Below are 16,329 nucleotides of genomic sequence, written 5' to 3'. Positions count from 1 at the left end.
CTGGTTTTTAAAGCACTAATGACATGATGATTAGCATCTCTTCAAGCTACATTCTTGTATCTCTCAGAATCAATTCTCAACAACAAATGTTTACTATTCCTAAGATTAACAATTATCCAGAATATCACACCATAAAAAGCATATTTCTTAAGAGTCCTTCACTTGATTTTTGACCTTTGTACTAATTGCAGGTTTGGAATTACTTACTTCTAATAAGATATTGTCTGTATCTCTGTAGTCAATTTACTAATCATTCATAGAACCACTTACCAAGTAATTAATGATATAAAATTTGTCATATTCTTTGTTTTTGGCATTGATTCTGCGATGCTGCTTCTTTCTCATGTGATCTTTAAGGGTGTTTTTGTCTCTGAAGACTTTTTCACAGTATAAACACTGCAAGCTGAGATAAAAAGATTGAGGTCCACACATTAAAATAAAACCAGTACAAGATAATAATCTTAGATCACAGGAGAGTCACAAACACAGGGGTGTCAAAAATAACATGAAATGGAAAAATAGATAATATAAAGTTTACTGTTTGCCCCACATGCAAAGTGAGACAAACGTCTGATCACCCAAAATTGTCCTACCAGTGCACAAGAGGCACACTGGTCAACATGTAAACTCTTAACTCAGCATGCACTTATACTGGCATCCAACCCATCAGTAGCTGTGTATTTATAATTCAGAGTGAAAAAACACAAATGCTGAATGTGCTACATAGCTTTAAAACCAGTTTAAATCAGCTGAATAGGAAGTTTGATATTTCTAAGTCAAGGGAGAGACTAAATGGAAGTTTGCCAGGGTGAGCAATTGGTTTTGAAAACCTGAGAAATTGAATTTAGTAAATAAATCCTTTCATACACACACACATGTGTATATTTTAAAAATAATTAATATCTATGTAGAGACATGAATTATTACATATATATATACACAGTACTCGAGAATTTGAAAACATTCATTAATGAATGACAATTTTACCACATTTAGGTCTTCCAGAGCAGTTCAAACAAAACAGAAGTATACATGCTGTCTTAAATTCTCTCCACTGCATTATCAACTGACACCTGCAAGTTGCGCCTATAAAGGATTAAGTCAAATCTCCTGGCTCAGACAGTGGTGTATGAGGACAGTAATCTGCATTTCAGCCTAAGTGGGTGATTCTCCCTGAAATAGATAACAGTCATTTTTTTTTCCTGGCAGAGACATAGCAGAGCCCTGAGCTTATAGGAACATCATTGTTTAATGGATGCAGGTCTTGAGCCTTCAGCTAGCCAAGATGGGAAAACATTTTTCTTATAAGCGATGGCTTACATGTCCTACCAAGATGGAGACAGATTCTTGGGCCATTTGAAAAATTATCTTCATGGAGGGACTGGGAAAACCCCTAGAAAATAATTTCTCATGAAATAAAAACTATGCAACTGTAGCATTTTATCTTTGTATTGGAAATACTGGCAGCAGGAAAAACAATGTGACAGGAGGGTAAGTGACAGTACTTTAAGACACAAAACCCATGTTTTTTTTTTAAAAGAGCAGTGTCTCTGAATTAAAATTATTATTATTTTTTTCTTCCCTTTACTGACCGATGAAAGCTTGATTGTACAGTCAGAAGGAATTTTAACAGTGCCTGGGTCAGGTCTTTCTGTGATTTCCCCAGGGTTTAAGATACAGGTGGTGAAGAACACAATTATTTTCTTACTCAAACATTCGCCCCCACAAAACCCATTAATATTGTGCCTAGAAGGTCTGTACCTACACCCTGGAAAACCTCATACTCCTTCAGTAAAGGTGTATTCAGATTCCTCTCTAAGCTCTTGTATGTGGAGCAGCAGTTCAGGATATTCAGCATCTTTTTGTCTTCCAAGAACTGCTGTAACATTTACATGGTTAAGGAAGTTTTGAGTTCTCCTTGTGCTAGCAGCCTCAAAATAAAAATATTGCTTTGTTGGTAATCATAGGTCCTATGGCTGAACACATTTTATATATAAAATACATATATTTTAGATTTATATATATATTAGTTTTTATATGTTATATATCTAAAATCTATACATTTTAGTATCTGCTTTGCTCCACCTACTAACAGTAAAATGTTTGCTCTATTTGTGAAAGGCATCCCTGGAAGAATACTTAATGCTTTTCCTCAGCATGTACAATGTAGTCACGCTACTTGCCTGAAACAAGATTTTTTCTCCTCTTAATAATATTTGCAGGCACTGTTTTACTAGCATGGCTGTGAAGTCCATTCTTAGCAGTAGGAGAAGTGGCCTTTCAGTGCTTTCAGTGGAAAGCAATTTAAGCATTAACTACAGAGAGAATATGCTTTGAGAAACCTCCTTCTAAACAAAAGCCTAGGTCCAACTGATAAATAGTAAAGCTGCAGCTTACCAGTGAGCATGGTAACTTACTGCATTGGGCAACACCAATGGTGGAATACATTCTTAATAAATCTTCATTTCTGGAGAAAGTTAACATGTATCTATTGCGACTGCACATTCTTTGTCAAGCCAAAGACTAAAATTGAGAGTCCTGTTGCCTTTTCCATTCTTTGAATCTTTTATTTCCTTCCTCCGTGCCCCCAGGTGCACAAACGAATGGATCCTAAACTGACCTGGAAAGCTATTTAATCTAATTTCCACATCCTAATTTTCACAGATCCAAGTGTTCTGTGGCTTTCATAACTAAGCATGAGACTTAGCCAAATTTCTTGTACAGTCTTTGATTACAGATTCTATTAAAATCTACTAAACTTGTTAAAGCTAGTTTGACTCTTAAAGAAATAAATTTTCAGCTAGGGCTCAGTTTATATTTGTGGCATGCTTTTTATTGTCCCATTTATGAAATCTATAAAGGGTACTTAGATACTTGCAAAGAAAACTCAAAGTAAAGAGTTTCTTGTTCTTTGCTACCTAAGCTTTTCTCCCAAATCCCCTAACTTCTTCGGCCATCTCAGGTTTATGTGTTTCTGAGGAAGCATGTACACTGGCTTTCTCCTGCTCTGGGATGTACTCTGTAAGCAGTAAAGAAGGGAAGGACAAAACATCCCATGTTATTGATATATAGAGTTGAACAAATATTGTTATAATAATTTTGTATTCATTAAAGAAATGTTTGGCAAAAAGACTGTGATAAGAACATTAACAACTATGAGAAAAAGGGGTGTGCTATTACTGATGTCAATGCAATGCATAACAACTGAAGCTTTGTACTTTCAAAGGATTAAAAGAAAGCCTTCTAAAGAGCACTCACAATAAAATTATATTCTGTTTCTTCTTAACTAATTATGAATGTTGGATTAAATTTAACCCAACTTATTTCCAAAGTTAAAAAAAATATGACCTAAGTCCATTAACACCCCCCCAAAAAAAGCCCAAATAAAACAGTACTTACTTGTCGAGCTTCCCCTGTAATACAGCCAAAAACTCATAACAATTCACAATGTTATCTGGCAGCCCAATGTTGAAAGCATGTTCTCTTGCCATATGATTGAGAAGGACAGATCTACAAAAGACGTAACAAAAAGTTGCATTATTCAATTAGTGACTCGAAATACACGAATTGCTCTAAAAATGCATAAAAGCCAACATTAAATAAACAATAATAATGTTGCTGCCACTGCTAGAAGAAAGCAACTTTATTAAAATAAGTTTTCAATTTCAGCTCTGCTCAACATTCAGCAACATTTCAATTGCTTAATCTATGCACACAAAGTATCTTTTAAATGAAAATTACAATATAGTATATTTTGACCCTCACTGTTAACAAAGGTCATTTATTAACTTGAATAAGCAAATCACGTGATTCAACCAACTAACTTAAGAAACATTCTAAAAGCCAATTTGTTTGCTCTGTGCTAGTTAGCAGAGCAGAAATTCTTGGATGCGATATGCTTTTACATCAGCATTGCTTCACACAGCACTAGCAATGCAAACAGCACTCACAAGCACACATGAACAAACATCATAGATGTTCAAGTAAAGCATTTTCCTAATAGAGATATACTGGTTAATTCTTTATGTGCCCAACATCTCTTTATGCCTCAGCTTCTACTTTTGAGGACTCAATACTCAAGTGTTGACACTGCTAAGCCTTGCTTTTACCACAGTCCAGGTGTGATTTTCAAATGACCTGCCAGACCCAATAAGCAGAGGATGAAGTTCTAGGGCTGAATAATGTGAACTTCACTACAACAGTCAGTGAAAATGACTGGATGCTCACACCACATTGGGATAACCTGTGCAGACATGACCCTGGGTCCTTCTACCTTTCCAGGGTACCACAACCAGCCAGGCAAACACACCTTCAAAGAAAAGACTCAGCCTTTCCAGCTGAAATTGATTTACCTGATATACCAAAGAAAGTTTCTTTGGAATAAGTACTTGAATGGAATTCAGGCTTGCATTTGATTGATGCTGCAAAGCACCCCATTCTCTAGTTTTCCACTCTAATTTTCTAATTTGATATTTGAATTCACACTGGTTTGGTGAGGTTTAAATATGAAAATATGTAACTACACAGAAACATTTTGGAATAGCCATACTGGCTTAGGTAGCTCTCCTTGCCACTATAACAGCTGCTGAAAAACTGTCTATCTTTAAAATGGTTCAGTTCCCAACTCCATCTTGCTGGGTAGTATAAAGAGTTGTACTGGAATAAATAGAAAATTAGGAAGTAGGTCGGGGTCTATTTAAAATGGCACTGCAGTTGAAAGAAATACTTGAGCTATACCTTGAATTCTAACATTAGGCACTAACCGATTCAATGCCATCAAAACCATAAACAAGGATGCTGAGCACATAGGAAAAAGATCAAAAGCAAACAGGTAAACAAACCAACCTGTTTCCTGTGAATTCTTGATCGCAGAACATACACATACTATGAAAACTTGTGTCATCTCTCTCGCGCTGTTGCTGTTCTAGAATTTCTTTCTATGAAAAGAATCAGATACAATCATCCAGAAAAAAAATAAGAATCATTCCGTAACAAACTTATTTTACCTCTTTACTGGTAACAATGAGCTGATAAAATTAAAATGTGCTGCTGACAGAAACCAGATATTAGTATTTTATAAGGGTGGGTTCTCACAAAAAATTGCGGTTTTTCAAAGGCAGTATGTGCTCCAGTCAAATGCTAGTAAAGTTCTCCTAATATTTTACAAGATGCAAGGGAAGAAACACAATCCTCATTGAGATTTTATGTATCTATTTCAATAATTCTGTATGCAACATGTCAGTTTATTGTTTCCACTTATGGTTCAGATTTATCTCTGGTATCAGTGAGCAAATTATTGGGCAACCACATAGCACCTAATAGAATGATAAACTCAATTTTACATGGCTAATTGCAGGCAATCTAGAGGACTTTTTCATAATCCAGGACCAAGGATGAGCCCTGGCAGTTTCTGCAAAAAGCTGTGCAACATCCTAAAATCAGAATAAGCTGATTGCCTTTACCACTGGTCCTGTTTAATGTAGAGCAACAGGCCAGGCAGCTTACAATACTTGACACAATTCTCCTACCAACAAAAACATGCAGCAGATGATTTTCTCCAGTGCTGTAACAGCAGCAGTGTAGTTATACTGTGGAATTACTATACACTTCAGATGGAAAGGCCATAATCATCTGGAACATGGGACAATCACTGTTTGGATTAAAACAGCGCCTTTTCAGCCCAGTAGTACACTACCCTGTACTTGTGTTTTAAGTAGTAATAACTGGTAAAGGATTTATTTCCTGTGCAATGTAGAGATGCTACCATCAGCTCTCTGACATTCGGAATCCTGACTGAATATCTTAGGGGATTTTCTGAATCTCTTTATCTCCTTAGAGCCTGCAACAGTGGAGCTTTGTTTCTCACCTACCTCTTTAGTAACTCTTTTGTGTGGATTAAGACCCAAATTTGCCCATAGTCTACAGTTAAATTCAGCTATGCCTGTTGGATAAGCTCCATAGAAAGCAGAAAAGAAAGCAAAGAAAAAAGAAAGCAAAATAAAAAGAAAGCAAAGAACTCCCTTTCCCAAAAGAAGAAGGCTTGAGCAATTTTCATTATAGGTCCTGCAGGATGGATAGGTTGGTGTGGGTCAACCACACCACATCCTGCTGCCCCCTGCTGAGAGATGGCAGGAGGCTGATATTGGGCAAATAAGTGTTCTGTTGGTTTCTCCTAAACCAGAGCAGCACACTATCCAGCGAGGGGCAGTGGGATGAACAGGATGCCTGCTGGAGAGCGCAGGGACATGCCCACCTGAGTTACATTTGGCCTAGGGTCAGTGGCTGCTATGGGGGATGAATGCACTGTGCCATAGCCTGTTTTAGGGCCCCATATTTACCCCCACAATTTGTAAACTGTAGCTGTCACACATCGTCTGCAGATCACAGTCTGTTACCCTGAAAATGTAGATCCTGGGTTGGTTTTTTTTTTGGATGTTTTTGTACTATAAGGTATATATCTGAGGCTGGAGTCATGCGCAGCAGTGCCTACCTACTCAAATTTTAGGTCATTTCCACTCATGTCCTGCTGCATTATGCAAAACATCAACTAACAGAAATATAAATTCCTATTTTTCAGGGCTGACTCTCAAGGGAGATAAATGGAGCATAACACATTTTATGAGAGCCCTTCAGCAGAGGCACAATTAAGCAAGGATATCTGTCTGCTCCACATGGGCAGTGAACATCCCACAGCACGCCAGTATGAACTGGTACTCAAGTCACCTCTCTCCACTCAGCATGTCTGATCTTGTTTGGTTAACCCTGAATGTGAAAGTGTCTGTGTGTAGTTTATACACTTTGTAAAACACACTAGAGACCGCCTAAAAGAAAATCAAATTATTTCAATTCAAACATTAAGATAGCAAGGGTTTAACCCCCATCCTCCCATTAGAGATATTCCAATGTAGCTTCCTAATTGTACTCTACTAAGAGGGAAAAATCCCCCATGCTCTGCACTATCTGGCTGCCTAACCCCAGATTCTCACCTCATACAAACTGCCTATTGGAACCCTGGTGAGCTGCTGCTCCCAGTTATGCCTGAAGGGGAAGTGCACTGTATCCTCCACACTGAAGGTGCTCCTGCTACCCTTCTCTTTCACCCTTCCCATTTCCCCTCCACCAGCATGCTCGACAGCTGGTAAACTCTTGACTAACCCAGCATCGTTGTTCTACCAATTTACTCATCAGAGATTAAAAAATATTTTCCGAGGTAGACACTCCTTTTATTGAATGTTGGCATCATTCATTGCTGGAGGGAACCTCCGAAGCCAGAAAGCAAATCTGGTACTCGCACAGGTGAGGAGTTAGAAGCACTAGTTCAAGTCAAGTACAGCAAAAGCCAGAGGGCTGCTCTTCTTCCCTACAGACATCCCAACCCTTCACTTCACTGCAGAGACTCTGATGGGAGAACAGCAATTACAAAAATTTGCATAAAACTTGAGGTTTTTCTGCGTGGAGACTTTCAGGTGGTAATAAAAGTTTAAACTGAAGCTATGAGGCAGGAAATGAGTAATTTACTTTAATACCTGCACCAGTTACCAACTCCTCTGAACTTTTAGGGATGTTAGCAATAATTCATGGCTATAATAAGACAAAAATACCCCAAATATTTCAGTTATGAAGATTTTCCAAACCTTTTTAGGACACTGTGTCGTATCAAAGTGTCAGAGAAGGACAGGACAAAGCCATTTGAGGAAAAAAGCACATGTTATTTTTCTTTCGAAACAAATAAAAGAATTAAGCATAGACAGGAAAGGTAATCCAAAACACTAAAAAAGTCCTTATATATACCAGGATGATCATCTTTAAATATACCAGCACACTAAATTGCTAATACAGAAAGAATCTGATCATTTGTACAACAGTTTGTAACCTGCAGTGTAGAAAAATGCCCTGCACATTCACAGGGCTCAGTTTGAGGCTGTGAGGAATTCAGATTTTCTCCTAGAAGGTGATAATTTAAAATGTGTCAGTAAAAAAAATATGTGCCTGTTCCTCTCCTGGGAAGCAATATTTTGGAAGAAATTGCCCCGAAGTGCTCACACACTATGCATCAGCAGGAATTCACACCAAAAATCAGTAAAGATGAAAAATGCATACTGCAGCTAGTAAGCACTTTTCCCTAAACAATTACTTTGTCTCTGGTCTGCAGCTCAAGAGACATTCAAGAAATACAAAATATCTTCAAAAGGCAAAAGCTATGGACTCAGGACAGTAGGCTTTATGGCACATGAGACTTTCCTGATACTGTAATTCCTGTCACCCTTCCCTCCAACAGACACTGTATCCCAGGTGCTAAATTAGCTTTCTTTATTGCTATCACTGTTGGGGTGTTTTTTTGTCATAGATTCCTTCCTTTCCTAACAAGGCCCTCATAAATAATTTACATATCCATTTAAAGGCATGGCTTGGATCATTGGCACAGAGCAACCATTCACAACTTGTACTAAGCACAAGTTTTGCTGAGTACAAGTTTGATTACACTCAGCAACCTGAAGAAAGAATTAGTGGTTATTGTTTTGCCTACTTTTTTCCATCTACATCAGTTGGCCTGACAGAAAACCCCCAACACTTCTTTCTCCTGTCTCTTTTATAATCACAGCACTTCTGAGAGATAAGAAATTTAGGCAGAGAGTACTTCTCTAGCTTTACGATAGAAGCAGATTGCACTATGCACTTTGGGACAGGATCAGGCACTGACTGCAGTGACACCTGAACTTCTCATTCCTCAGTCCACAGACTTGATTGTTCAGTGGAGGTTGAATTTTGCAGCTCTGTCTGTAAAACAGAGCTAATAACAGGATGTGTCTTCTTTGTTTTTAAGATGTTCAGGACTAAAAAATAAAAAAAGAAATTACTGCCATAAGGCAAAGTCCAAAGGTTCTATTCCAAAACCAAGTAATCACAAATTATTGTGTTTCAGTAGTGGCTTGACTGGGACAAGGGCATTTTGTAGTTTGGGGTTCTCACTGGCAACTGTCTTGCTTTCATCCTCTCTAGGCAAGAGACTAGAAAAAGAGCAGTTATACAAATGATCACTTAAAGTAAGTTCCAATGAAAGTTTATAAAGGGTGATATACGCTCTGGGGAGGGGATTTGTCTAAAGAGGTTCCTTTGAACAGGAAACTTCACAACTGTTACGGTGTGAAGGACTCAAACATCTGAGCATTCAATCACACTGCTGTGAAGCGTGCAGGATCACAGGCCACACTTCTTCTGTAATGATAATGGACTAATTAATACTACTGAAATCAGAGTGTCTGCCTGGGAAATGAGGAACTACCAGAAATAGCAATGTTGGTGTGAATTTTGATCTAAATGTCATAAGATAGAGACTTTACAATAAGAATACGTGTTTTATCAAGGTCTCCTAGGTGATCTCTCAAACAGTGTGCATCTTTAGCTGCAGTTTCTTCCAGTTTAAATAAGAGTTCCATTTCCCTGCTGAGTGCTCACAGAAACCAGCTATTGCTGTAGGCAAACAAAGCAGGTGAAACATTCTGGTTTAGAAACAAAACAAAAAGATCATGCTGACAGATCACAACAAGAAGCTGTTTATACCCTTTACTGGTAATAAAACAAATGAGCACACTACACTGAGACAAAGACTAGGATTGGTAACACCTGAGATCCACTACAGCCTCTAAAAACTTGCCAAGCACATTATTTGACAATTATATACACTGTTAGGATAAACTAGCTTTGGAGTAAGTTACATTTGGTTTTGTGTCTACAGTTTCCTCAAAGATTGATTGATGAGCTTGGAACTCTGCTTGTAGCTGCTATATAGGAAAAATATTTATAAAGAGCCAGGGTATCAGAAACTTCATGTCTTTGCAAAGACCTGCAATCTTATCTGTATCAGTAACTTGTCTCCTAATGTCTATATTCAGCTTCTCTCTTTACTGATCACTATATTCAGCTCTTGCACTTCAAACAGTACTCTCTCACCTCCTGAGTACAGAAAAAACCACAACTTCCAATTCTGTAACCATTATAATGTTCTCTCTGATGTTATCTCAGGAAGAATGCCTTTTCTTTAAGATTGTCAGAGATGCTTGTTGGAGAAGCACTTTGTGAAAGAAACTTACCTGCAAGGTGTATGGAAATACAAGGAATTTGTCGGGATAGGACATTTGGTCTGGAGAACACTCAACCCTTTTTAAGCCAGTGTCATGGTTTGAGCATGTTTTGAGGGTGTTTTTGTTCAAGGTTTTTTCCAGCCAGGTGGAGGAGGGGAGTCCGGGAGGAAGGAGAGACAGGACACCTGACCCAGGCTAGGCAATGAGGTATTCCATACCATAGCACGTGATGCCCAGGATGCATACTGGGAAAGAGAGAGAGCTGGAGGGGTGGAGCTGGAGAGGAAAATGGAGGAGGGAGCACATGGTGCTCGGCCAGGCAGGGTGGAGTGAGTTATGTGTCGGTGGCTGGTGGGGTGTTGTATTCTCTTCACTTGTTGTTTGCTGTATCATTATTATTTGTAGTAGTAAATGGCAGTAGGGGTTTTGTGTTATGCCTTAGCAATTAAACCGTTCTTATCTCAATCCGTGGGGACTACATTCTTTGGATTCTCCTTCCTAACTCTCTGGGAGTTGGGGGACTTGGTTTAAACCACGACAGCCAGCTGTCACACCATGCAATGTACTTGTATTTGCTGACTATTTTGTGCACTTTTCCCTCTCACCCGGTGAATATGAAAATTCATAAATAGTTCAGGAATGCCATAAAAAGAGCCCCACTGGCCAGGCAAGCAAGACCAGCATGTCAAAGACTAGTCTCTACAGAATGAAGGATGATGCCATTAGAGACCTACTTTTGGAACAAAGAAGAGAGGAAAGCAATGGGGCAGTGACCGACTATCATTCAAGAGATGTTTTTGAGCCTATCTGGTGATGAAACTAAAAGCACCCCATTTCATCTGGTACATGCCGATTGCCTAAGTGGGCATTCCCGACTTCTATGTAAACAAGAATGAAGCAGAAAAAGGAACAGGTAGTCTTCCTGAATCTTTTTGGTTGAGCTCAAAGCACAGGCATAGATCAACATGTTCTGGAGAGGAATACACAGCTATGGAAACAAAATAGGGAGCATTTAAGAATATCATCATATGGCTAGGGAAAAAAAGGCTACCCCTGACAAAGATGAGAAAGAGCACCTCAGGACATCAGCTTGTCAGCTAAGTGAGGGTTTGAACTCGGTTTGAAAAGAAAGTAACAGAAACCCCAGAGAAAAATTAGAGTTGTAGCCTACTGGGAAAACAGGAAATTGGGAAGAAAATGGTGGCAGTGCTGGGGAAACTGTGTTAAGAACCCAGTCTCAGATTAAGCTTGTGGCAAACTGGGGATCATACAAACAGCTCATCCTGGGAAGCTCATATAGCTGCCTCTGTCTGAGTTTTGATGAAGACTTCTCTTCAGGGTCTATTTACTGGGAGGAAGAATAGCCTCATCACTCAGAACTATCAGTCACATCACAAGAGAACAGCTGGAAACAAGACAGCACGACAAGGTCAGTGCTGTGGCAGGGAGTGCGTATTTAAATGTTAAAGATAAGACCAAGTGGCTTATACTGACATTGCCCCCCTGGTATCTTGAGTTTTGCCATGAGGACTTCCTTTCCTGGTACTGCTTCAAATCTGAATTCTTTGTCCAGACTGTGGTTTTCCAAAAGACCATATCTTTTTTGTGCTACATGGCCTTGTCAGCTATTTCAGCAATCTGTGCTCTCTAACCTAGTTCAGGCTCATTCCTTGGCGTCTCTCAATACATCACAGTCATCGTAATGTCTCTGCACAACATCCACCTTGGCTAGCTCCCCTGCTGCAATACAGCCTGAAATATTCCTGAACTGGAGTTTCAAAATGCCAAATGAGATGTTCCAGCTAGCACATTTTAAAGACATTTGTCCTTGTTTGGGCTTCCTGTTAGAAACAGCAGTTAGGATCCAAAGGCTGCAGAAAAATCACCAAGAGTTGTATAGTTCTGGTCTTTGTTCTGCGCAACTCACATGAGTCCCTTTGCCAGCTCAGTCTTAATTGCTGGACTTGTCTGGAGGTGAAAGACTTTGCAAAGCAAAATAACTATTTAACTTGCAAGTCAACACTCAGACTGCAGCAAAAGGAAATGAAAAAATAAACAGACATGACTGCTGTAACTAAAGCAGTGACTCCATTAGCTCCAACTACAGCTGCAGCTCGGTTTCACAAAATCCTGCTGTAAAAACTGAAGATACAATTCTGGTATTTAAACCAGTGTTAATACCAAAGGCTATTTCACACCATCATAAGAATGCTAACTTAATTTACTCTGTAAATTAACTTTTCTAATTTAATTACTCTGTCAACAAATGCAGAACTTGCTTTGGGGTAAATCCTGCAACCTTTCCTGAAGCTGAGAAAACGTCTATACACAGAGATGAGACAGCTTACCTGCCAACAGACTCCACACTCCCTTGACACTGGCAGTGGATTGAAGGCCCAGTTGGAACAGGACTACATAGCACAAACCACCACAAAACCAGAAACTTCAAATAAACTGCCCTTTAAATAAAGGAAAAGCACAGTCCAATATGTAGCTGCCAGGAGCTACTGTTACAACAGGATAGTTCTATCAAAATATTAGCTGCAGGCTCAAGCAGGACCCTCTTTCCCTCCTTAAAGCCACAAACAAGGTGATACATGCTTGGGAAACAAACACCATTCTGACACTGCCTGCCCACATGCAATATTTAAGATGTCTTTCATAACCTTGAAGGGATGATGGGAAACTGGAAAAGGTACAGAGAAGTGCCATAATGATGCACAGTGAAGAACCATCAAATAGACAGCACCCGCAACCTCAAATCACTGAATCATTCAGGCTACAAAGGATCTCTTGGGAGCAACTAGTCCAGCCCCAAGCAGGGTCACCTTCAGCTGTTTACCATGTCTAGTTGTGTTTTGAGTATTGCCACAGATGAAGAGGCTACAACATCTCTGGAGAACTTGTACTATTGTTAACCACCCTCACAGTAAATAAGTTTTCTTGTTTTCAAAGGGAATTTCCTGATTTTTAATTCCTGTCCATTGCTTCTTGTCCTGTTGGTGGGCACTGTGAGGAGAATCTGATTCCCTCTTCTTCATTCCCATCAAGTATTAATACACTTGATATGATTCCCCCTGAGCCTTGTCTTTCAGGATAAGACAGTGAACTAGACAAACCTTTTTTTACTAATCCAAGATGACTTCTCCTACAATGAACTGGAAGAGAAGCATGTTAGGCATGAGTGCATCAGCTGTTTTCTCTGAGTCCATGCCAATCCAATGGACCTACGCAGGAATTAATATTTCAGCTGAAGCAACTCCATGGGAAATTCTCAGCAGCAGAACTACCACAATTCTCCTTTGCAGAAGGTAGGATACTACAGAGGGCTGTGTAAGACCTGTACATATTCCATTGGTTCTGGGAATTTGCCAGTCACGTACTATGACCTGTAGAACACTCACAGGACAGTTGAACTAAGTGGATTTTATCTGCTAATCTTAATTTTCCTGGGGACTAGAATCTGTTTGTTTTAAGCATCTCTTTCATTGTGAATGCTTATGATTTAAGGTGTCTTTAGTTATATGCTGTAGTACATACAGACTTGTAATAGAAACATACTAGAAGAAAGAGCATAACAAAGGGTTAAAAGGCCTGTGTTGACAATTCCCAGGACAGAGCTGCCAGCAGTAAATTGAGGAAGACATTTATGCAAAGACCATAAGGCCTGCACTCTAATACCTCACAGTGTGGATGACTTGCCAGCAGAAGACCTCGCCTGAGGAGACTGGCAACAAGGCTGCTATGTATCACATAACACTCATCTGTAAATTAGCCCAACAGCAAAACCACACTACAGATGTGTATATCAAATGAGAAAACAACAAAAAATCCCCAATGGTCAGCAACCTGGGCTAAGACTCATGGAAGCTGAAGTCAGCAAGAGCTTAACATGAAGGACCACACATTCAGAGCTGACAGCTACTAAAAGATACAAGAGATCTGTCCAAAGTACAAGGTTGTCACCACCAAGCAAGAAGAACAAGACCAGTTCATGAGGTCTCAACAGCTGGCATTTCCCGTCCTTTGCATCTCATAGAAACAATCCTGGTCAGACTTCCTCCGCTCACACAATGTGGTGCTTTTGAGCACGTGAGTGTGAATTTCGGAAATTTGGGTAACAGAGTGCGAATGCACAAAACCAACTTGCTTGAAGATTCTGTAAATCAGTATCACCTTCCCTTTACACAGTATCACACGCTGAGTTTTAGTTTGCTAATTTCCCTGCATTTATATTATTACACAAAAGAGAGTGTGCCAGTGCATTGCAGATGCTTGCAAGAAGAAAAATGTTCAGCACACTCAGCCTTTTTCAGCGCTCTGGGCTTATTCTCCACTTGTGCGGAACACAGACTTACAATCTTTAAATTTATTCCAAGGAAAAATCTATAAACAAGAAGTTTGTGTATGTTTGTGCAGCAGCTAGGGAAATGAGCTTTACAAAAATATATAAAAGTCAGGATTTTGCAGTTTAGCAAAAACATGTTTTCACTTTAAAATGCCCACTAAGTTACCATATATTGCACTATGGAACTGGTCACCTCAAAGAACGAAACAATAGTAGTTTCTTACCAGTCTCTTCTGCTGAAGCTGTTCTCTAAGTAATCTGTCTTCTGGTAAAACATCACACAGAAGAAAATAATTATCCTGTTCTTCTGTTAAGAGATTAGGAAGTGTGGGTAAGGGATGAGAATTCGCAGCTGCTTTGAATATTTCTGGCATGCAATTTGCTAAACCTTTGGAATGTGTTAAGAATGTGAGAATGTTGTTTTTAATCTGTAAAAGTCATAATTTAATGAAACATGCTTAAATATTTGTATATACATATTTACGAGACCTTTACATTATTCATATTGCAGTACAAAGATAGAGGTCTTGTATAGATCTCCTCCACTACCAGCTTTATTCTTTCTTATGATGGTTCTTCTGGAGATATTAAACAATTTTAATTATTTACATTGGTTACAGTATAAAGTCAGCATGAAAGAAACATGAAATCACCTTTAGTTTTACCTTGTATATGGCATTTTCAGTTATTTCCCAAAGTTATTGTTGGTTTTCAGTAGTTACCATTTGGTATACCCTCTCTCCTTACCCTGCCTGATCATGTTACCATGATCACTTTGGCCATCTCATTTTATCATCTGCATCACAACTGCTTAGTAATACACATTGAGACTTGCCTAATTTACATTTCTACTTCTGTTTTACCCACATTTCATGTTAAGTAACCTTTTTACTATTTATGTTCATGTATAATTTAATAATAAATCTTATTCAAACGAATTACTTTAAATTTACTCAATATGTAAGAATATGTTAATACACTTAATATTTTGCATTTAAAAGTTACTCTTTGTTAATAAAAGGGTTATGTGGTTGGTGAACTGAAGTGTCCATTAGTACATCTTTTACAATTTAAACTTGCCAGATTTCAGCCTTTCCCATCTTTTCCTATATAAGCCTGTGTGAAGACAAACCCCCTGATTTCTGAGCTATCAAATTTGAAGAAGCTAGACATTAAAATTAATAAATGTATTATAAATAATAATTTAATAGTTTTAAAAGTTAATAATAATTTAATAAGAAATTAATAACAATAATTTTATTAACAAACAGATAACACAGTATTGTTATTTCCCTCTGAAAGGGCTATTGATAGTTTATAATTCTGGCAAGGTCTGGCATTCAGGCACTTGGTCTGCAATTTTCAAACTGAGTGGCAAGACAAAACCATAAATATGTAAGAGAAAAACAACTATGGTCTTTGGAGTAACTTTCACACTTTCTAGGGCTTTTTTTCTAAACATTAATTTGCATAACAACAACAACAACATTTTGTACCCAGTTTTCACCTTCCACCCATCTCCACACTGGCTGCATGCACTTATACCTCTCTTTCAGCTCTCCATGGAGAATTAAAGATGCAGCAAAGCCTTAATGTTCTCTTATCTGCTTTTAGGCAAATTATATTTTTCTGTTAGAAAAGGCAGAGGCAAAGAAATGTATCAGCTACTTCTGAGAAATAGTCACTTCACACAGTCATTGCTGTCCTTAGAATGGAATGTTCCACTGTGCCAATGCACCACAATGGTGAAGTATGGTCTCTGGTCTTGTGCTGGAATCCCCAAAATGGCAGTCCTTGTATCCCTGCTGTGGAGGTATTGTCTCCTAATACTCTTGGAATGGTAAGCACTATGGCAGGGGAGAGGCAGCGTGACTTGTGGCCCTGATGTCCAGGAAGAGT

The 16,329-nt window shown here is 38.7% G+C and overlaps 1 protein-coding gene across 3 annotated transcripts in view; it reads right to left on the bottom strand.

The window, feature by feature from the left end:
• ZNF277 (zinc finger protein 277) overlaps positions 1-16,329 on the bottom strand; it is a 52,516-nt gene that overhangs the window by 10,608 nt on the left and 25,579 nt on the right. For all 3 annotated transcript variants that reach the window (XM_034063366.1, XM_031053617.2, XM_005154291.3), the window contains exons 4-7: positions 14,655-14,737; positions 4,846-4,937; positions 3,400-3,510; positions 271-403 (exon numbers count right to left, since the gene is read on the bottom strand). In XM_034063366.1, the coding sequence (XP_033919257.1) occupies positions 271-403; positions 3,400-3,510; positions 4,846-4,937; positions 14,655-14,737 (419 nt within the window). The remainder of the gene's footprint in view (positions 1-270; positions 404-3,399; positions 3,511-4,845; positions 4,938-14,654; positions 14,738-16,329) is intronic.

The sequence above is a fragment of the Melopsittacus undulatus genome, chromosome 5, assembly GCF_012275295.1.
Source record: "Melopsittacus undulatus isolate bMelUnd1 chromosome 5, bMelUnd1.mat.Z, whole genome shotgun sequence".
NCBI lineage: Eukaryota > Metazoa > Chordata > Aves > Psittaciformes > Psittaculidae > Melopsittacus > Melopsittacus undulatus.
This window is presented reverse-complemented; position numbering and strand designations above follow the sequence as displayed.